Consider the following 21,747-nt stretch of genomic DNA (forward strand, 5'->3'; position numbering starts at 1 on the left):
GTGTAGAGCAGTGCACGCTGTTACTTTGGGGAGGGAGAGAGGCATGGGTGGGGGTTACTGGTAATTAATTAGTAGGAGAGCCCCAGTCTGGTTTGACTGTGCTGACTGAGTGGGCTGTAGACTGGCTAGGCTGGGATTAACAAGGCTTTTTGACCTAAATAGCCAGTCCAGTGCGTGGGTCCCGGGACAATGGGGGCTGACTGGTTTCGACCGCAGATACAGACCATGGCCAATTATCTATTGATTGGTGCTTTACTGTGGCTGTGTCTCTTCACAGCTCTCTCACCAACACTCACTGACCATGTCACCTTCAATAAGAGGCCCCGCGAAGAACTTATACACACACACACAAACATGCACGGTTAATTATGAGGTTTACATGTTAATGTTTTTAGACAAGCACAATAATTATTTTACACTAATGATGCTTATAATAGGTATACCTGTCAGTCTCAGCTATGGACTAGACTATGATGTGTCAGTAATGGGTGTAATAGAGAGAATTCTAGAGAAACACAACAAAAGCCACAGACTGAAATTTAATTTGATTTATGTAATGATTTTGCATTAATGAATGTCACTTAAGCTCGTTGTAATGTTGTATTGTTTTTGTTTTTGTTTGCAGAGGGTGAAGGCAGGCATTCTGAAGGCTTTCAACAATCCCACAGAGAAGACGGCAGATGAGGAGACAAAACGCCAAGTCAAAGGTTCATATGCATGCTGTACCAGACAGATGACTAAGATCAATAGTCCCACCTTGTGGCAGTTCATGGAAATACAGCTAAGATACAAATCAGACAGCAACAGTATAGTCTTTTTTTGATGATTCTTCCTCTTATAGATGCACATTTTAGTCTATGTTATTAAGGAAATGTATAGTTTATATACCTGCAAATTGTTTGACTGTCATTTTTGACTCTTCCTCCTAGTTTATTGTCCTTTGTTTTGCCTTTGACAAGTAGAATAAGGACTTTTAGATAAATAACAAACAATAAATGTGATCACAGTTTAAAAAGTAGTCCTACATCTTCAGTAGAGTGTGTAGAGTCAAGGTGATCTTTGGCAAACTTCAAGCATGCAGTGATGTTTTTTGTGGAGAGCATCAGCTTCCCCCGTGATGTCCGGCCATAGCCACAGTGCTCCGTGCTATGATGCCACCATGATGTGTCATGGTTTCTTGTGAACAGTTGACTGAAAATCTTTGAGAGTTTTTAAAAATCTAATTATTTCTAACCCACACCTCCTATCTGGTTTCATTGACTGTCTGTTATTCGTTAAAATAAATTGTTCATCACTGTAACTGATCATATTTTGACACTGATTTAAACCTATATGCAGGTGATTCCATTGGGTTCACTTACTTTTTCTTGCCACTTAATGATTAACAGAACACTGTGTCTTTCTTTTCCACCAGCGTACGGGAAGGAGGGTGTGAAGATGAACTTTGTTGACCGCATCTTTGTAGGCGAGCTGACCAACACAATTATGTGTGAAGAGTGTGAGCATGTAAGTGGGTGCGTGGGTGAACTATAGCAAAGGATCTGAATAGTCAGTGTTGGCCAGTCAAGGAACACATATAAAGCACAGCAGGGTCGACAAGGTCACATTTTTCTCCCAACCAACCTTGTGTTCAGACAAAGTTATTTCTTATGTGTACATGCTGTGGCCTTCACCCAATTGAACAGACTTTGGACCGATGTGTTAGGCAGCGCCCTCAGTGAAGCTGCTGTGGCAGCACATGGTGGCCTAACACCTCAATATGAGACTTTATCTTGGTTTTTCCTTCAATTTGTAGTTTTGTACATTTTTCTGCTGCTCTAAATGATTGCTGCAAGAAGCACAAAAGACAAACAATTTCCAGCAGCACTGGCATTCTCCATTACAATTTTAAATTGGCAGATATTTGTTTAGTAGCTGTTAGGAGCAGGAAGCATTTCTCACTTTGATACCCACAAAAAAAAAAAAAAAACTAAAAAAATAGGTCAAAGGAAACATAACAAATCAACAGAGGAAAAAAAAGCACTTCAAGGACCAGTTCAAACACCAACTGTTTGCAGTAGGCATTTACAATAAAATGTGGGAGCTCTGGGTCGCGAAGAAGTAAATGGCACAATGCAAACTAAAATATCCTTGAAGGTAGAGACTGCCTGGTGAAGAGCTGGAGTGGAAAAAGCAGAGAAACAGCTGCTTCCCATATCTCCTGTTAACAACTGGCTATGACTTTGAAGGTAGGAAATTACGTATGCTGACACTGACTTACATGTGATTCCTCTTTCAGATCTCCACAGTAAAGGAGGCTTTCATTGACATCTCCTTACCCATCATAGAAGAGAGGGTGAGTTGCTACTTACTAAAGTTTACATTTGTTTGCATGCTACCTTCTTTTCAGCAGATAAAGTTAAGCAGTAGTTGGCTGCATGCAATGTTTTCACTGATAATCCTTTTTTTTTTTTTTTTGTCGTGCTCAGATGTCAAAACCATCCAATCCTGGTCGGCTGGGCAAAGGCAGCAGGGAGCAGGACACCCACGCAGCTCACACTGACCAGGTTCTTTCTGCAGCGCACTCTGTCAACCGAAACACCAGGAAGCTGAGTGGACAGGTAAGGGTATGTTGTTTTTGTTTTTTTTAAATCATGCTAATTAGGTTTTTTTCTCTGTCTGAAAAGTGATGCACACACACGTTTGCAATGTGCAATGCTGGGGCCAGATGCAGATAGCATAGATACATCATGTCATTTTCGGCAAAGGTCAAGGTTCATATGCTTATTATGACACAATTTAAGACAAATGTCTAATAGGATAAGCATCCCCTCCTAGTCTCTTGTGAAAATGTTGTACAGAAGAATGTGAATACTTTTATACACTGTTGAGCTGTGCAAATATAATAACAGAGGAAAGAAAAAAAATATTTTTTTCTTGTGAAAGAAAAGAAAAAAATTTTTTTTTTTCTTTTTTAAATCAAGACACCAAGATGTAAAAATTGTCAGAGTCTGTATCTCTGTACGGGGCTAATGTGTCTGTTCTCCTTTCCCCAGAAGCAACAGAGCAGGAGGGCTTCAAGCTCTATGGAGGAAAAGGGAGCAAGCTGTGGTGCCGAGCGACCAGAGGAGGAGGGGGTAGCTGGTGGATCAGCTCGTGGTGTCACAGTCTGCAAGATGGCCGCTGCCGGCAGCCTATCAGATGGCAGTGAAAGAGACTCAGGTGCTCAGGACAGCAGTAATGACGCTGACAGTGAGGCCTCAGAGAGTGAGTGGGCCCCACGCACATCCTCCTTCAGTCACGGGCACGGGCATGGGCACATGTCCACCCCATCGTCAACTTCCACCCTCACTCCATCTCCTACACCCGTCTCTGCTTCCTCACCCTCGTCATCATCCTCTGCAAGGCAAGGTGGCGCCGTAGAACAGCTGGTAACTGCGGTGTCTAAAGTCAACCTGAGCTTCAGTTCTGGGGACTGCTCGCCTTCCACGCACTGTTCTCCAGAGGAGCAGGGAGAAGCACAGTCCAGAGATAACCTCCACCATCAGCACCACCAGGGAGCCTTCCAGGCTCTGTCCCACAGTTACACACCCAGCTCCAAGGAGTGCTCCATCCAGTCCTGCCTCCACCAGTTCACCTCTGTGGAGCTGCTGATGGGCAACAACAAGCTTCTGTGTGAGAGCTGCACTGAACGCAGACAGAAACAGCTGCGCAAGAGCAGCTCAGCTGGTAAGACAAAACATCTGGAGCCAGGGTGTAAAGAGGGATGAAGATGAACATCCAGTCAGTGTCGTCTACCTGCAAATGCTTGATATGGTGCAGTTTTATTTAAAGTGATAACCAGATTACATAGTACATCTAATTAATACAAAACAGACTCTCTGTAGGAATCCTTTAGTCCACCCAAAGGTTATCTTATGATTATCAAACTCTCATTAACCATAGGCTTAACTGTTGTTTGTAAAAAGTTTGTAATTTTGTCTGTTTTGGCAGCTTGAATTCATCCCAGTTACAACAGATTTCAACAGTTACTGGTTTTTCAGGTTGCCTGTCCCATTCTCTTGATCACAATATCTCAATAACGCCTTGAGGGAACTTCTTCAAATTTAATACAAACATTTATTTGGACTCAAGGATGAACTGATTAGACTTTGGTCGTTAAATTTCAGGGAGGCCTTTTGAATGTGGTATCTCAAGTCCACCTTGAGGGAATTTGTGTAATTTGGCACAAAACATTCACTTGGACTCAAAGATGAACTGACTAGATTTTGGTGGACAAAGGTCAAAGTTCAAGGTCATGGTGACCTCATGTTCTTGTGAATGCAAATTATTAGGAATGACCAAAGGGAATTTCATTATTTCTGGCACAAACATTCACTTGGACTCAAGGATGACCATTTGGTGGTCAGAGGTCAAAGGTCAAGGTTACTCACAAAACACATTTTTGCCCATAACTCACAAATTCATTCACTAATTATGATACAATTTAACTCAAATGTCTATAAGCATAAAATGAAGTGATGACATTTTATATCCAAATGGTCAGAGGTCAACTTCAGTGTGACATCACAATGTTCTGCAAAAACACCTCTGACCGTTATTCAGCGCTGTAACTCAGGAAGGAGAGACTGTGACCATATTTCCTGCAACTTGTCTGGTTTGCAGAGGCCTAAAACTATGAGGTGGTAATTCTGGTTTCTCTGGGGAAAAGAGTATCCAAACAGATGGTCCAATGACCCTGTAATCATATTTGCTCATTTAGTTCTTATTTAAATAACTCTTTAACTTTTTCTAACTTTTTTTTTTTTAACAAGAGATTAATGACTTTCATTGTTTAAACAAAACGGAAATAATGTTTTAACAGCTCAACCTTGTTTGCACAGATAAGAAGGTGGAGAAGATTTACACCAGCGCCAGGAAGCAAATGCTGATATCCTCGCTGCCTCCAGTCATCACATTGCATCTTAAACGTTTCCACCAGGTTAGCAGATACACACTGCCTTTCATCACTCTCCATTTAAGCCAACAGATATTGAAATGCTTTTTTATTTGATGCAGGTTCTGTGTTTTTTTTATATATCCTAAACAGTGATATTGTAGCTTGTGTTTTAGTCTTACACTTAGTGCACCGTGGTTCTGTTTTTGTATTTTAAGGCAGGGATGAACTTACGAAAGGTGAACCGCCATGTTGACTTTCCTCTGATCTTGGATCTGGCTCCATTCTGTTCAGCCTCCTGCAAGGTATGAAGCAACTAATCCAAAATCAAAACCTACTCTGTTTAGTTGAAAGTGAATAGATCTCACACCTACATTTTCTACTATTTCACGTTTACCGTGCCAAAGTGTTCTGTTATTCCTTTGCTTCAGTTGTTCAGTTTGTAACGAATGTCCTTGGTTGGTACTATTCCTGAAGACCTATTTCTCTCTTTCATTTTTAGCTCTTTTTTTCTCTTTTTACTATCTGCTTTCTCATTTTTGCTAGAACCTGGCAGCCGGTGAGCGTGTCTTCTACAGTCTGTATGGGATTGTTGAACATAGTGGCTCAATGCGGGGGGGCCACTACACTGCTTATGTAAAAGTGCGGGCTCCCCAGAGGAGAACAGAACAGCACCACAGGAACCTGTCAGGTCAGGGTTCAGCTCTCTTGAGCTCTTTTCAGACCTTTTATCTGTTTCCTGCATCTGTGTGTTTGTGTGCTGTTCATGAAGGCAGCCAGTATCTGTGCAGCAAAGGCCTCACTTGTTGTAAACTTGAAGATGTCCTCTATAAAAGGCACAATGAACAGAGCTTTTTGTCCATTTCTCTATAGATCCATGTTGCTTTCTCTTTTTCTTTCTTAGGCAGAGCGACCACATTTACAGAATAGTGCTGAAAGGTAGTTGGAAAACTCAAGAAGCAGCCATCCTTGCTACTAACAAGCTAATATAAGACTTGACATAGTATAACTGGAGCCATTGGTTGGTTGTGACAGAGGGTTCAAACAGGCTATAATTACTTCTGACAGCCTGCAGTCCAGCCACGTGGTACAGCCTCTACCGTCACCTCCGTTCACCTCAACACTGATGTTTAGATATTTTACTGAAAAGTATCAAGAAAACACAACGCAAGCCTGTTTTTCATTTCATTTTTCACTGACAGTCATGTTTGTGTTATTTAACAAACATGTTGACATTCAAATCTGGGTCACAGAATGAATAAGGAATAAAGAAATAACTCCTAAACTGAATTAATTAACAGAGGAAAAAGGAGGATGAAAAAATAATCTCATACAACTTCCAAAACACAGAGTATCTCTGGCAGATACAATACAATAACTTTTAGGATAGCATGATTTGTTGTAGTTGTGTTGTTGAGGAGTCGTCTTCCATGTGTCTCTACCTTGAACAAGATGTATACCCTCAATTGGTGACCAGAGGATGAAAGCAAAACCTGCTTGTATTTTCTTTATTTCCATTTTTTTCATGGCATCCCCACCCCAAAACAAGCGCAGTGCCAAGTACCCACTTCTCAACTGAAGCTTTGTGTGTTTTTTAGGTGCACGGGAGGCCAGCGGCAGCTTCCAGGGCCAGTGGGTGTACGTCAGCGATACTACTGTTCAGACGGTACCGGAGTCAAGGGTACTCAACTCTCAGGCATATCTGCTCTTTTACGAGGAAATGCTGTAATTTAACCAGCAAAAGTAGTTTTCCCTAGAAATTTTTCCTTTGTATTGTTTTTGGTACAGCCTGTACAACTCCTCTTACTGTATCTGTGAGTGTGTGGAGGGAAGAAAAGGGAAAGACTTCACTGTACACTCACTTTTCATACATGAGAGAATGGCCATTGTGTCAGTTCCATGCAAACTCTAAATCTAAAATGGGCCGTTCTGAATATATTGCATACATAAAAGATTTAACATCAGACGTTGAACGTATTATTTTCTGCTTTGATATAGTCCTGACTTTCATTCATGTTTCTATTATAAAAAATCCTACCCTTTAAAAAGCGGTTGGGTGAAAAGAGTGTTATTGAACCTGAGCTGTAAATGTATCGTCTGTCTCGGTCACGACCATGTGTCTGAGAGATAAACTGCATGAAGGAGTTTGTTACAGTAACTAACAGGAAATAAGCAGAGTTATTGCATGCTAAACTGTGCTCAGCGCTGACTGGTTGATGTCAATACTGTGTGTATGTATGTATGTGTGTGTCTGTGCACATACACACCTGTGTGAGTGAGTGAGTGAGAGACAGGAGAATGTAGTTTTAAGGTGCTGTGTGCACCATACTCACATCAGTAAACAACTGCCAGATTAAATTGGCATAGTTGTTATAATGAACATAACGACTCAGGAGCATCATAAAGAAACTGGCTCGTCTGTCGCTCTACACAAAAGATTTGACCTTGTGTGGCACCAGCTTAGCTGTAGTGAGAAATGTGTTTGACTGTTTCTTGTGATGGCTCATGATACGGGAAGAAACAGCAGCAGAACAATGAATTCAGACGTTTGTCCTTTTTACTAAAGATATCTGAATATGAGGAGCAGTATCAGTCATGACAGAGTTTATGAGAAATGCTGTCATACATTTGACAAACTCAAGCGCGAATAATACCAGTGCTGTTGTATAGTGGCAAGTTATTGCCTCAGTGTCGGCCCTATTTACTTATGATAATAACACAGTCCCAGTTATCAGACACACCGATGGAAATTGCTGCACACAGCATCTTTAAAGAGTAGCACAACAGTTATTTTACATCCTACTTTAAATGGATTGTTGTTGTTTTTTTACATCAGAATGTATAAATGAAAGAAAAGACTATCTGTTAATTACATTTGCCAAAGATGAGTTTTGCAGCTACATGTCAGAGCAGAAAATCAAAACCAGACACACTTCATCCAGAGTTTCTTTAACATTTGTTCTTTCAAGGTCATCAGTATCGTTGTCGAGTGTCGTTGTACAAACGCATTCGATGTAAATCAGCCCAACAAAGCACCTTGTTTGCCTTCCATTGTATTTCAGCTCTACTGTAAATCTGTAGGTGCACACACAAAACCATTAAGGTGTTTGACAGTGAGTTGGCGCTGCAGGACTGACTTTTTATTCCCTAATATTATCAGTCAAGGTCAAGCAAATAAGAGAAGTATTAAAAAAAAACAAAAAACCTTGAAGGCTTCAAGCCGGACAAGAAAAACATCTTTGGTGTAATGTGCATGGTTTAATGTTCTAATGAATGTATTGCCTATTCTTGAAATGTCTGTCAGATGTACTCTTCATCTTTTTCTATGAAAATATTTTAGATGAAAACATTTTTCTTGCTTGTTTGCCAAAACAGTAGAAGGACAAGGGGTTAAACATATGCATCGGAGTTGAGAGGTTTATGGTTTTCTTTTTAAAACAAGGACAAACTCAGTGCCTGTGCTTCAGGTTTAAGAAACCTGTGCATGGTGAGGAGAAAAACATGCAGAGTCAAACGCAAAGAGGGATACGTGTGGCATATTTATGTACAGTTTAACTTACTGTAAGCTAAAATAATGAGTATATGTAATTGTACATATGAGTAATGATACAAAATCATGGTGCTTCAGACGTGCAGGGTTTTTCCTCAAGAGAGTTTTGTTCAGTTTTGAAATAATAAACATTTGGAATGACTATAATTACATCTATATCAAAATAAATCTAATTTATGAACTGAATATTTTACAGGACTCGTCTCTCTTTATGCTTTGGCCTCTTTTGCAACAGCAGAGAAATCACAATGGATTTTGTGGGATTTTTTTTTTTTTTTGCTTTGGAATTGATGTCATCCTATTTTTACTCTAAGCGAGATGTTGTCCACCATCGCTCTCAGCTGTCACTGCAGATCCCAGGGCGCCATATTCAACCCATCTTGGCCGGTGATCAGCCCTGACGGGTGCAGAGCAGCACTGCTTCAGAACATGTCGCGAGCTGGTGAAGAGGAGGTGGGTGTGGAATCGGGAAAAGGGCAACGTCCAAAAACATCGCCTCACGCGTACTCTCATTCCCACATGCTGTGACATCCCAGTCATGCTGCTGGAGCATTAAAGCAGGTTGTCAAACCGCCACCAACAAAAAGATCAAATCTTTTCTGAAATGTATTTGTCTATTTTTAAAGTGGGGGGTGTGGCGGGCTCGGTTTATGGCTCTAGGACACACTGTTGAAGCATTAGACGTGATTTAATCTCAGTTAATGAAAAGCACCCTCCCCCCTCTGTGAGACAGTCGCAGGAAACTAATAAGGTGGTGCTGGGGTGCTCATCTACCAGCAGTGGAGGTTAAATCTTTCTGCTCTCACCATGTGACTGTCACTGTCACCTGTGCTCACACCAAACCACATATATGCATTAACACACAACACGGTTTCACAGTGCACACACATCAACCACTCGGCCTAACACCAACATAGCACATGACATCACGGAACAACACCTGCAAATAACCCTTTCTTACCACAAACTGTATTTCAGACGTGTCTTAGGAAAACGGAGACATCCAGTCAGAGCCATAGAGCAGACTGTCCACCTCACTCTGTCGTTAGAGTCTGATAAGAGGCTCCATGTTTTACCGCAGGCGTTTTGCTTACATCGCTCTCATCAGTCTGGCTTTGAAAACTGTTTCTATGTTAAAGTTTATCCAGGAAAGACGCCAACACATGCTAACAGTACTCTGCCCTCTGCCCATGGAGACATTTGTGCTTTGAGAAGCACCCGCACGTGGGAGGTGAAACAGCTCGATTACCATAAATGGTCAAAGTGAACAACTGCACTGGGATGCCAGACTCACATGGGCCCTGAAGGCCTCAACGCAATTCCTTTGTGTTACTTTGGTATTATCCGAATAAAATGAAGTGACGCACCATATAAACTAAAATAGTAAAGATCTGAGTGAGGCCTCTGCTCTTTTAATTAATCTTGCGTCATGTTTTGTTGAGTGGCCTTTTTACTTGAATAAAAGTAGCAATACCACCATGTATAAATAGTCCATTATTAGATTATTATTGCTGATGCATTGCTGTGTAAGCACCATTTTATTGTTGAAGTTGGTCTAAATGGAGTCCACCTTCTTTATAGTGCTGGATAAACTGTTAAAGTGTCATATTTAATTGTAATAGTTTTATATTCAAAATCTGAACCTGCAAAGTTATAAGTATCTACAGCTGTCAGAAAACATCTGGTGGAGCAGGACTACTATCTCCCACTTTCTTCTATTAATCTGTGTTGATTAATTTATTGCTGAACTAATATTTGTTCTTCATATTTTATACTGAATATGTTCAGTATTTTATGTACAAATTATAGCATGGAACACAATGACCATAGCATGTCTTACAAATGTTAAAAAATGAAACTGAGAAATACAGACTGCAATGCAGCTGCTGAAATGCTGTTTTATGGATTTCATTCTGTCTGTGTCTTCAGCAGCAGCAGATGCTTTTTAGCAGCTGAATCCACTGAAGGACAGTCAGTCAGTACCTGAACTCATCAGCTCTGTATGGACCTGCTGGCTCAGACACAAGTCAACATCCATAATAATTACCTGTTGTGGTGCTAAAGGACTCCTCCACCCTGACTGGCTGCTGCATGATGATCAGGTCATCTTGTACTGCAGAGACAACAGAGACTCATCAGCAGGTGGTGAGGGAATGGTAACACGGGTGGAGTGAGGTTCTGGTGTGTGTGTTGGCCGTGGTAGGTGTTGGTGGCATTAGCAGTGTGGCAGCATTGGTAGGGGGTTTAGGAGAGGGGGTCAGAAGAGCAGGTGGAGGAAATATAACATCAGATTCTGGGCTGAGTGCAGGCTGCTCCTCCACCTCATCCAGGTCAGTGTTGGCAGGACCTTCTGCAACGGGGGGGCAAAAGAAAAGGAGCAAGTAGTCTGGTTTTAGGCTTGAAGTTGGCAGTGTTGTCCAGGCTGTTGGTGGCCAGGTCCTGGCTGCAGAGATGATGGGAGGTTTATTGGCAAGGGTCAGAAGAGCCGGCAGAACTGGATCCATGACAGAGTCTGGTTCTCTGGTGGGCTTCACACTAATGTTCTCACCATCCAGGACTGAAGCAGAGACTAGAGTTTCAGCAGCAGGGGTCAGAGGAGTTGGAAAGTAATGACAATACAGGCTGTTTTTCTGATTCATTGTCCTCCTCCAGACCAGGCTCCTCGTTCACATGGTTTGGTCTCTCCACCATCCACCACTCCAGCTGGATTCAAGTCTTTCTGGTCTTCAGGTCTGGAGACACTTTTATGCAACCAGGACGTCCTGAGCGTAGCCCTGTCTAACCTTCCTCTGGATAAACTGAACCATGCCGCCCCTGATGGAGCAGGAGAAGGGGACCTGAATAAAACATGGAGGATGCAGCAGCTGTTTTTGTGACTCCAACAGTGATTTTACTGAGCTGCTGAGGGCGTGTTGATGGGGGTGTTTGGAGAAGGCAACCAGAAACCCTGCAGGACTTTTGGAACCCCCTCCTAGCGTACTTCTGAGCCTGGCTGATGATCTTGGGATGCGTGCAGGTTACAGTCATTCACAGATTGTGTTAAAACCACTTGAGAACAGCAGAGAAATCACAACCACTGCACTGTAACTGATAACGAATGTGTCAAACATGACTCACTGTAGAGATGCTCTCTGGTGAGCTGAGCAGCCTTCAGCCCTCTTCAAACTCAACGTCCTTCATCTTCATGGCTGTGTTCACCTCCCACACCTGAAACAGAGGATGAGACGAGATGAGCAGATTGGACATTTACAGGATAAATCCAGTGTCATGAAATAAAACTCTCAGGGTTGTGGTCTCACCAGCTTGAGAAGAGGTCTGGCCTCATCCTCATCACAGTCCTCTGTGCTGTTCCTCTCTCCCTGATTACACACAGATGAGTGTGACATGAGCGAGTTAAGGTCAGGTGTAGTGCTGAACGTGTGTGTGTGTGTGTGTGTTTGTGTCAATGACTCACTGCACTGTCTGAATGCTTCTTTCAGTAAATCCCATGATTATTTAGTTGATGTATATCAAAATACAGAACAGGTTTAATGGTCAAAGCGATAGTGAAAATTTCAAAACTTTAAGTTCAACAATAGATTTGATTTATTTTGTACTGTCCACTCTATCTTATTCTCATACAAAATTACAATAGTCAAAACATTACAAACCAGCCAGCACGCAGTAAAGTCCTCCTACACGTTTGAACGTCACTCAAAAATCATTTCACTTTGTACACAGACACTCAGTACTTTACTTTTTGCTCTTTTGATAAGAGAAGCTTATTTCCCTGTGTGTATGTGTCTACCTGTGTGTGTAAAGAGCAAATCCACCGCGGAGTGTTGTCTTCTCATTTTTAACGGGACAAGCACACAGCCATGCCACTTCTAGCATTATTTCTAGTTTTAAGTACAGCAATGAACTGAGTGCATGGATGTATTATAAGACCTTTTTATATTTTTTTAAAAATGTATATTTATATATATATTTTTAATACCTTATTATAGGTCTTATAAACCGTCCATGCCTGAGTGACACTGTCACATACATTATTAGCATCGATCTCATCCCCTCCTGCAACTCTCGCGGTGTCAATGCTGCCTTTACGTGCGTCTCGTAAACTCCTTCCTAATGAAGAAGTCATCGCGAAAAGCAAAACTCAGTGGTTAGAGGAGAAACTTCAGACGAACAACCAATAATTTAACCTAATAATAAACCCAACAATTAACTAAGATTAGCTATAGCAATGGAGGAATACACTACATCCAACTAGTTGTAGGCCACAGACGCTTTCTAGCAGACAGGTGTGTTATTTCCCCACTAACTACGCTGGTCATATCAAATCCATTACTTGATTTTTGTGCTTGTTATATTGGCATATGATATGGACGCCTTTATTAGTCGTGATTTACTGTGCATTCCTTTAACTGACATGCTATGTATATTTGAGGTGAAATCTCTAATGTCAGAGATTCACATGTAAACTGTTCAGTAACTTAAAAGGGACACCAAGACGTATTGTTTCTCTATTTTTAACTCAGCTGCAGAGTCAGAGAGCAGATGGGGACCCTCCTCGCCTTTCCATATGAAGAACTAGCCCCCGGTCTGTTTTAAGAGGCATGCAGCGTCACGAAATTACAAATTTACAAAATCCGTTTATTCCCGGAAGCCTCTGAAGGCAGCAGCAGCAGCGCCTCTGTCTCACACTTCCCCCGAGCAGCTCGCTTGTGCAGCCATTTTGATTTCAAGCCGCATCGCTGGAGAGAAACTGTCTAGAAAAGGTGGGGGAATATGTTACTCAAAGCACAGCGCTAATATGCATTTCTATCACACTTCCCAATAGCACGGAATGTAATTTAAACGTCAAGGCACAACATTTCACCCGGTAAGATGATGGTGCTGCTGTCTGTTAGCGTTCATTTTTGATCTTAGCTAATGTTAGCTTACGTTAGCTTGGGTGAGCTTCTTTAGCTTACAAACGTATAACCAGAGGCAGCCCAGAGTATTGCATTTCACCGCCCCTTGGTTTATCGCAGTATCATTTGTCAGTAATGCTACAAGACATAACATTGCATAGCTTTTCTTTCCAATATTTACACGGAATGGGCTCTAGCTAGCTGGACTCGCTAACATACAGCTAGCCGGTCAGCTTGAGCCAACGTTAGCACCGTCCATTGAAGCTAACCTCACTTTTTTTTCTGTCCACCAGATGATACCCAAGTGCAATGTTATAGCGTATAAACCACTCTTGTCACGTCAGCAGAGCAGATGCTAAGTGTAGCTGGCTTGGATATTTCAGGTGTGAATCCAGAGGAGAGTGATGTGGGACCAGGGAGGGCAGCCCTGGCCGCAGTGGCCCCTGAGCCAGCAGCAGTGGATGCAGTCTTTCCAGCACCAACAAGATCCAGGTCAGTGAATGATGCACATGCATCATAGAATAATTCTTTCTTTAAGAGAAAAATAAAAATAAACTGTCTTTGGACTTGTACCTCTACCTGTATGTTCAAATATGTGTTTACTCTTTGGCTTTGTGCAGGTCAAGTGGATTGGGCTGCTCTTGCACAGGCATGGATAGCCCAAAAGGAGTCCACCGGAGCAGAGCAGCAGACCATTCAACCCAATGGCCAGGATATCCCAGGACTTGAACCTGTTGGACAAAGTAACCATGGTGCCTTCCAGGGTGACCCCGCATTTGGCAGAATGTGGCAGCCAGGTACGCAGTTATCTAACTGAGCTTTTGGATGTTTTTCACTTTCTCTACTCTCCTTTTGCATTTCAGAATTTATGATGGTGTCACAACATGTGTCCAGCAGTATTTTCTGCATTGTATGTCAGTGGTATGATGTAGGTGCAGTCGGCACTGGCTAGGGCTGGACATCAGCACTGATCTCCCAGAATTTATTCATTTCAATTCAGTTCAGCTCTTGCTGATTCACTTACATCAGATAAATGTTTCCTTTAACACCTTTTAGAATTTATCCTGAGAATTTACATTTCTTCAACAATTAAGCAACTCTGTTGTTTCCTTGACTAAAAGATTGTGTAAAGTACACATTACAGATATGATTTATTTTTCCTTTGTAAATGCAGAATGACTCAAACATGACACGTATAGATTTTTGAGGTCTACATGTGCAAAACAGTTGAACAAGAAAAATAATAAAACTGCAGCACTTACAAGGGTGTCATTGTTATGCATATTTAAAATGAAAATGTTATCCCACACAGTTACACATGGACTGCCAGTTCTGGTCTCTTCAGCTAAGCACAGAACTTCCACTTTAATGATCACTTTGAGAACAGACAGCACAGAAAATTAAAGTCTGTTTACTAATTCATCTGCACTGTTTGTGCTGATAAGACTTCAGCTTGATATCTGCAGACAGCTGGCTTGCTAGTGTTAGCGCCCTGACAGGGACAGACTGAATAAAGGAGAGTCCAGACACTGTTCTGATGACTCCCACTTGAAACCAGAAAAAACATCTCTCAAACAAACAAAACCAAGCCCTAAGATCAGTGTGCTGTGTCTTCTTAGTCTGTTACTCTTGTAGTTGCAATTTCTGGATTCGCTGCGAGATGTCTAGAGTTAGCTAACAGTCCTGAGTAATGACAGTCCTATAAACTACAGCAGGTCCACATAGACTGTAACTATTCACATCACAGTTTATGGGACTGTCATCACTCAAGGCGGCTAACATACCCAGCTATCATCTAGGTGACTTTTTTAACTTGAAATAACTTTTTTGTGCATGTTGTAATAACTCAGTCTACACAATGTAGACATTTTACATATCATGCAGCTCTAACTGAACAACTTACAACAACCAATTCGTATACATAATGTTTAGTGTGGATGTTACATGTTGACTGAGAAAAGGCACAAACGCAAAGATTGATGTTTGAATTTTAAGAATCAATATTGGATGGTTCAAATAAAAATCACAATTATTGAGACATTTTTACACACAGTTTGTGACCTAAGTGTAAGAGCTGAAATAGATATGAAACATCTGAAACAAGTGCATGTTGAACATAATGTTATCACATCATTAAGTCGGTTTGTTAGTTGACAAAAATATTCATATTGCACTGGCTTTTATTTACTGTTTAATTTTTGGTAATCTTCAATAGAATGGGGAATACATGGACAGCCCCCTCCTCCTCCACCCCCTGACCAGGCCTGGATCCCTCCAGGTTCAGGACCAATGGATGTGGTGAACCCCAGTGAGGACAGCAACAGCCAGGACAGCGTGGAGTTCAACTCTGAAGCCCACCACGGGGTTTACCCCCAGAACAGCCATGGGTATGGGGCACAGCCCGACAGCTACGCCATGGCCCCCATGGCCATGAACCAGTTTGATTATCAGGTATGCAGATGCTACAATAGAAACTGTTGAAGCGTTTGGGTTTTAGTGTGACAACCAAGTAACACAGGAAGGAGCAATCCATAGAAACTGTGCCGGGTCCCAGCATCTAGGTGTATCAGTCATTGCTTTCTTGACGCGGTGCAGAGGAAAGTGTTGGCTTGTTGAGGATCCAGCATGGTTTGGTATTATTTTATTAGCTGACTTTGTTCTATGTAAAGCAAACTGACTTTCAGCGCATTTAGGAGTGATGAAGGAATGCCTGATCTGAGGGAAAACAACAACAGCCCCACGCTCAGTGAATGCCACTTGGTGGCAGTAACAGGACCTACCGTACTTTAAACTCCCTTTAATTTTCAGTGTGTGCTGTCTCTCCACAGCATGGAGCTGCTTCATCCTTTGCCCCAACGCAGACGGGCTTCCACTCTCCATACTGGCAGGGTCCTCCTCAGAACAGACGAGATGCCAGACCGCCTGCATTCAGAGACCGGCCCAGATCCCCAATCCAGCTCCCTGTCAAACAGGAGGCCCCAGCTCCACTAGGTGAGTGTGTATCACTTAAGGCGGTAGATTCTGTTATCATCCCTTCCCTGTTTGCACTATGTTAAACAATTACCTGATGGTAAAATGCTGTGAACTCACCCCTTGTCTTTCCAATTATTGATATTACATAAGAACACAAATGTGTAATTGTTTAACCAGTTAGTTAATTAACTGACAACTATTGGCAACTATTTTGATAGTAGATTACTTTGTTTGTTTTGCAAAAATTCAAACCATTAGTTTGCTCCAGCTTTTCAGTTGGAAAGATTTGTTGCCTTTCTTTGTCTAATGTGACATGAAATTGAATATTGATGGATTTTTGGGGTGTTGGTAGAACAAAATTGGCAATGCCATGGCATCTTGTTGAGCTTTTGGGAATTCTGATGAGCATTTTTCTCTACTGAACAACATTTTATAGACCAAATTATCATTTGATTAAACAAGGAAATTATTGTGAGATTAGTTGTTCAAGAATAAAGTCGTTAGTTGCAACTCTATATGATAAACAATTCTTTGTGAAGGTTGAACCCTCATAACTCTGTGGCATAGTTTAGCTCAGGAAACTGTCAGCATGGTAAAAAGAAAATGCACTTAGGTACTTTTACAAACTATTGTGAACATGAGTGTAAAATCCCAAAAAGGGTTGATGCATCTGAAAAATGTGGCAATATGTGGATGACCTTCAGATGCTGTGAAAAGACGCACTCTACCTGCTTGGATCCGTGAAGGCCTTGAAAAGATGGACAGAGAGAAGCAGAAGAAGCTGGAGCGAGAACGAATGGAGAAGGAGCGTGCAGAAATGGCAAAAGATGATGGCAAAGAGCATGAGGCAGACAAGGAGGGTGATGGGCCACGCGTTCCCCGCAAAAGCAAATTTGTAAGCAGTCCATTTCTGGCCTTGCCTGCAGAATGGTTTCCTTTGAAGAAAAGTTTACACTTGTGTGTTGTGTTAGTGGTGAAAGGACATTGAGGTTCATGAATTGTTTTCTCTGGTACATGTATCAGAACTGTAGCAATGTTTGCCTTTACAAATGATGCACGCTTTGTTGATTAAAACTCAGTCTCTGCTTCTGTCTGCACCAGGACAGTGATGATGAGGGGAATGATGAAAATGACGATGAAGAAAAGACCTCAGTGAAGAAGGAGTTTTCTGGCCGGAGTCCATCACCTCCAGCAGAGGACAGTGAACCTGAAATGACTGAGGAGGAAAGGGAATTTCAACTGGTCAGTTTGACCTTTTTTTTTTTGTTTTTTTTTTTTTGCATGCTGTGATTGATGTAACTGGAAAAGAATTATTGAAACTAATGGATTCTGTTTTACTCCTCTTGTTTTAAGATGATCATCACCAAAACGCTTCTGACAGAGATCCTTCTTGAGGTCACAAATGAAGAAATCCTGCACGTGGCCAAAGAGACTCACCGGAAAGCCACTCGAGGTCTGCTTTTTACTTTTCCAGTTCATGCATCTTCTATACTTGTCACCAAGACATTATGTTTAAATCTGAAGAGAATCGACTATATGCTTAATCATCTCTTTAAATTAGACTCAATTATGCCCTGTAAACCAGGCTGATTGAGCAGCAAACATGGGATTGTCTGATATTCATTTTCAACCATTCTCTGCTAATGCATCAGAAGGAGAGAGAGCAGAGCAATGTTTCTCACAAACAGTATTTGAAAACCTGTTCATCATGGTATTGAAGGTCCTGCTGAAAGAATGTATGGCTGAATAAAATCTCAGCATTGACTCTGACCAGCACCCACTTATAGATACAAGAGACTTCCTCCATTGAAGTGACTGTGCATTAGTACAGATTGGTTCTTTCCCTCCAGTCCGTCTGTTTGACTTGGATTGTGTGACAGAAGTTTGTTTGTTAACCTTCTCTCTTTTCTCCATTTTTTTTCTCTTTTTTTTTTTTGGATTTTGTTTTTATTTTTGTTTGTTTTTTTCTCTTGTTACCAACGGCAGCTCTTGTGAATAGTGCTTTATCTGTGACCCCCTTCTCTAGCGACTCTCTTGCCTTTGAGACAATGGCAGTATGTGTTTTAACATGTTGTTCCTGTTGTTGATGTGAATCAAAGCTCCTGCAAAACAGCTGGCACAGTCAAGTGCACTGGCTTCTCTGACTGGTCTCAGTGAGTATCCCTTTTTCTGTCACTGGGGGGAGGGAAGGAAAATATTTTGAGTTTTTAATTCATGGCGCGGTTTGAGTAGGAACATGAGAAAAGCTGCAAGATATAATACCCAAATATGCTTCCTAATTTTTAAGATTAAGGCAAAAGTGGCGTCCTACTGGTTGATTGGGTTTAGTTTTGCACTTTGATGTTAAAGCATGCGCTCAAATGCAAAGTATTTATATTGTTATTATAGTCTTATTATTCCTTAAGGGCTCTTTGTATGCATTAGTTTGTATTAAAGGGGTTTTTAGTGTAAAATATAAAGTTACACAGGATGAAGTGCCTTTCATTGGGATTGAGGGGACCTTGGGTTTGGATTGAGGGGTTTCAAAAGTTGAAACCTGATTGTTAGAATGTATCTTGGTCCTTTCCAACACTCAACAACCCGGGGGCTCTGTTGTGGCAGGCGGGCTTGGTGACTATGGTTCAGATGAGAGTGAGGATGAGGATGATCGCAGCGTGCGGGGGTCCGAATCCTCTGACACAGATGAGGAGGAGTTACGCCACCGCATCCGGGAGAAGCAGGATGCCTTCCGCCGCAAAGAACGGGAAATGCAGCAGCTGCAAGAAAAACAGGCGCAAGAGGCTCTGCTTGCCCGTGGTAAGACATGATGTCTGTCTGTGCATGTTTAGATGAGGATCACATTACATTGATTGACTAATGCCTCAAAAGGTTGAATCTGGTGAAAGCAGATGTGCTAATGTATTGAACCCCAGAAAAAAAATTGTATCTTTTTTTTGTACATGCAAGGAAAATTAAAGCGTGATCAAGTGTGATTCTTCTTTTGTGTGTTTCCACAGAAGACATGGTGAAGGAGAGGTTGAGCAGAGAAAAGGGGGAATATGATGAGGGCCAGGCAGAGAATCCACACAAACAGGAAGTCAAAGAGAGGGAGGCGGAGCCCTTGGTAGAGAGGCGTAGGTCCCGTAGTGAAAAGGAGGGTAGTGAAGGCAAGCACACGGGTAGAGGGAAGGAGCGATCAGGACGAGGTGGCAGTGATTCCCCAGCCAATGGTCACAGCAGCAGCTCCCTCTCCACCTCCAGCCACAGCAGCAGTCGCTCTTCATCCTCCTCTTCTTCTTCAGCATCTTCCCGCAGTTCCTCTCGATCCTCCTCCCCACGCAGGAAGAGGAGGCGTAGTCGCTCTTCGTCTCACAAGGCTCGCCGGCGCAGCCGCAGCCACAGTTCTCATAGGCATCGTAGTGAGAAGGGCAGGGACAGGAGGAGGAGCAGTGCTGAGAGATCAGGTCGCCACAAGAAAGACCGCAGTGACTCCAGGGAACGCAGGAGTCGCAGGAGTAGGTCCAGATCCAGGGAGAGAGACAGAGGCAGAGCCAGGGCCAGAGACAGCCGCAGTCGCAGCAGAGACAGAGAGAAGGAGAAAGACAGGGATAAGGAGAGGAAGAGGAGCCGAGAGCGCAGGGACAGCAGTCATAGTCGTAGCAGCAAACACAAGCAGAAAGCCTCCAGCAAAGACAGAGACCGGAGGAGAGACAGGAGTCGCAGCCATGAGAAGGATAAGAAAAAGAAAGACAAGGATAGGGAGAAAGAGTCTGAAAAAAAGAGAGAAAAACCAAAAGCCAAAGAGAAAGAAAAGGAGAAGGAAAAAGGAAGCTCTGTAGTTACAGAGGAAAATGGCAAATCAAAGAAAAGGAAAGAGAGTGACTCATGCACAGACTCTCAGAGTGACAAGCACTCCCGGCACGATAGCAAAGGCAGCAAGAAGGGCTCCGCCAAAGCTAGCAAAAGGCACTCAGACTCTGACTCTAGTAGATCCCCTACCCCTGAGGCTAGCAAGGAAAAGAAATCTAAGAAATCAAAACGTAGTCGCTCAAGGTCGACGGAAAAATCTCACAAGTCTGGTAAGAAGGCAAGCCGCAAACACAAGTCTAAGTCACGATCAAGGTAGTATTCGTTTTTTTTTCCTCTTTCTTTCCTATTGTATGTTCTCATTGTATGTCTCATTGTGATTTCTCTGGATTCCTTTTAATCAGTGTGTTTTCAATAACTGAAGGAAAAATTGTTGCCTGACTATTTTGAGAAATTGTCAACTGCAGTCACATCTGCTTAACTGTGTGACATCTGATGCAATAAAGAGTTTTAGTGCGTAGTGACGGTTTTATCTATCAAATACAAATCTGCCATTGATGAATTTCTAACCAGCTTCCCTAAGTCTCCTTATTGCCCTTTGTTGCCTTAGTAGACTTTTTTAGCACCTTGTTAAAATGTGAAACTGTCTCCTGCCCAGAGTAGTGGGGGAATATTTAAATAAGGTCTTAGTAAATATATTTCTGGCTTCGCACTATGCTGCACAAGGTAGACGTGCTTCTCCTGAGTCTGCAGAAGTTTTTATGGAGATTATGTACAGTATTTCATACTCGGGCAGTATGTCTGGTGGGAGGGTGTATTTGTGCATGTTTGTATTTTATAGTCTGCGTGGGTAAGTGTATTTGAAACAGTATTAATGTCGTGTCCACACATCTCTTACAGGTCAGCGTCCCCCTCCCGTCGTAGCAGACGCTGAGGAGCACAGTTAACTTCCTGATCTGTGCACTTTACCATTTTAAATTCCATGAGTTGAACAGGCTTGTCTCATTATAGAGGCAGTTGTGTAGGTGAACCCCCTCATACATTTCTTTCATCTTTGTAAATATGTTGTTATTTTTAAAGTGTGACTGAAGAACAAGACATTTTGAATGGTAGGAGTTTTCACTTGTATTATTATGCAAAACTGAATAAGACTCGGTGGACACTAAAAACTCAAGTTGTATCATTTTAAACCATAACAGGATTAACTTTTTTTTTTCCAAATATTGTTGTAAAATGTCCAATAAAAACAGTTTGTTCCTTATTTTTGCCTCAATGTGTCTTTGATCTTAATGTCAGTTAAAGGCAAACATTTATTTATTCGTAATATTATGAATAATTATAATATAATTATTTTATTAGTCAAGACAGGATCACAGGACAGAGGCCTGCTTCTGCTGTCTGTCCTCATAATGGTTCATACTAACATTATGGACGACATGACTCAGAACATAACTTGAACTTCAGGAGATGGCATGCATTAAAATGTACTGTCCACATCAGTGCAGCTGAAACTTTTATGAAGTCGTAAGATGCAGTGCAGTTTTAGCCTCTTTAGACAGTAGTGAAGTTAATCAGAAAATATGGTCCCTCTCTAGAAAGGGGCCATTATCACACAAACACCGTCAAGG

The 21,747-nt window shown here is 41.9% G+C and overlaps 2 protein-coding genes and 1 long non-coding RNA gene across 8 annotated transcripts in view; 2 read left to right on the forward strand and 1 right to left on the reverse strand.

The window, feature by feature from the left end:
- usp45 (ubiquitin specific peptidase 45) overlaps positions 1-8,651 on the forward strand; it is a 35,220-nt gene extending 26,569 nt beyond the window's left edge. For 2 of the 3 annotated variants that reach the window (XM_071468451.1, XM_071468452.1), the window contains exons 10-18: positions 626-707; positions 1,415-1,506; positions 2,279-2,335; positions 2,469-2,606; positions 3,036-3,708; positions 4,863-4,960; positions 5,134-5,220; positions 5,462-5,606; positions 6,514-8,651. In XM_071468451.1, coding sequence (XP_071324552.1) covers positions 626-707; positions 1,415-1,506; positions 2,279-2,335; positions 2,469-2,606; positions 3,036-3,708; positions 4,863-4,960; positions 5,134-5,220; positions 5,462-5,606; positions 6,514-6,644 — 1,503 coding nt within the window. In that variant the 3' untranslated portion in view covers positions 6,645-8,651. The remainder of the gene's footprint in view (positions 1-625; positions 708-1,414; positions 1,507-2,278; positions 2,336-2,468; positions 2,607-3,035; positions 3,709-4,862; positions 4,961-5,133; positions 5,221-5,461; positions 5,607-6,513) is intronic. The other variant, XM_071468453.1, reaches the window with a different exon arrangement.
- LOC139612664 (uncharacterized) lies at positions 8,645-12,531 on the reverse strand. The gene is made up of 4 exons (XR_011686619.1): positions 12,253-12,531; positions 11,765-11,824; positions 11,583-11,672; positions 8,645-10,578 (listed from the first exon to the last, which is right to left on the reverse strand). It is a non-coding gene; the product is annotated as an uncharacterized lncRNA (long non-coding RNA).
- Positions 12,532-13,125: 594 nt separating this feature from the next.
- On the forward strand, positions 13,126-21,380 carry pnisr (PNN-interacting serine/arginine-rich protein). 4 transcript variants are annotated; one of them, XM_071468449.1, is made up of 12 exons: positions 13,138-13,225; positions 13,744-13,852; positions 13,981-14,157; positions 15,576-15,811; positions 16,189-16,351; positions 17,038-17,228; positions 17,435-17,575; positions 17,687-17,786; positions 18,433-18,486; positions 18,935-19,129; positions 19,330-20,391; positions 21,020-21,380. In XM_071468449.1, exons 2-12 carry the CDS (start codon positions 13,765-13,767, stop codon positions 21,064-21,066), a joined length of 2,454 nt encoding a protein of 817 aa, XP_071324550.1. In that variant the 5' UTR covers positions 13,138-13,225; positions 13,744-13,764; the 3' UTR covers positions 21,067-21,380. The 4 variants fall into 4 exon arrangements, with proteins under 4 accessions (XP_071324551.1, XP_071324550.1, XP_071324547.1 ...); XM_071468446.1 differs by having other exon boundaries at positions 13,140-13,225; positions 19,330-20,434; XM_071468448.1 differs by lacking the exon at positions 13,138-13,225 and adding an exon at positions 13,286-13,329 and having other exon boundaries at positions 19,330-20,434.
- Positions 21,381-21,747: the final 367 nt, after the last annotated feature.

This window comes from Trachinotus anak, unplaced genomic scaffold (assembly GCF_046630095.1).
Source record: "Trachinotus anak isolate AG129_WGS33_773 ecotype Australia unplaced genomic scaffold, CSIRO_AGI_Tana_v1 ptg000032l, whole genome shotgun sequence".
NCBI classification, from domain to species: Eukaryota; Metazoa; Chordata; class Actinopteri; order Carangiformes; family Carangidae; genus Trachinotus; species Trachinotus anak.

Bases quoted from the DNA above. Each gene is read 5' to 3' on its own strand.
- pnisr (XM_071468446.1), top strand. From the start codon at position 13,765: ATGTGGGACCAGGGAGGGCAGCCCTGGCCGCAGTGGCCCCTGAGCCAG. The intron at 14,158-15,575 runs GTACGCAGTTAT...AATCTTCAATAG, and splicing joins TGGCAGAATGTGGCAGCCAG to AATGGGGAATACATGGACAG. The intron at 20,435-21,019 runs GTAGTATTCGTT...CATCTCTTACAG, and splicing joins AAGTCTAAGTCACGATCAAG to GTCAGCGTCCCCCTCCCGTC.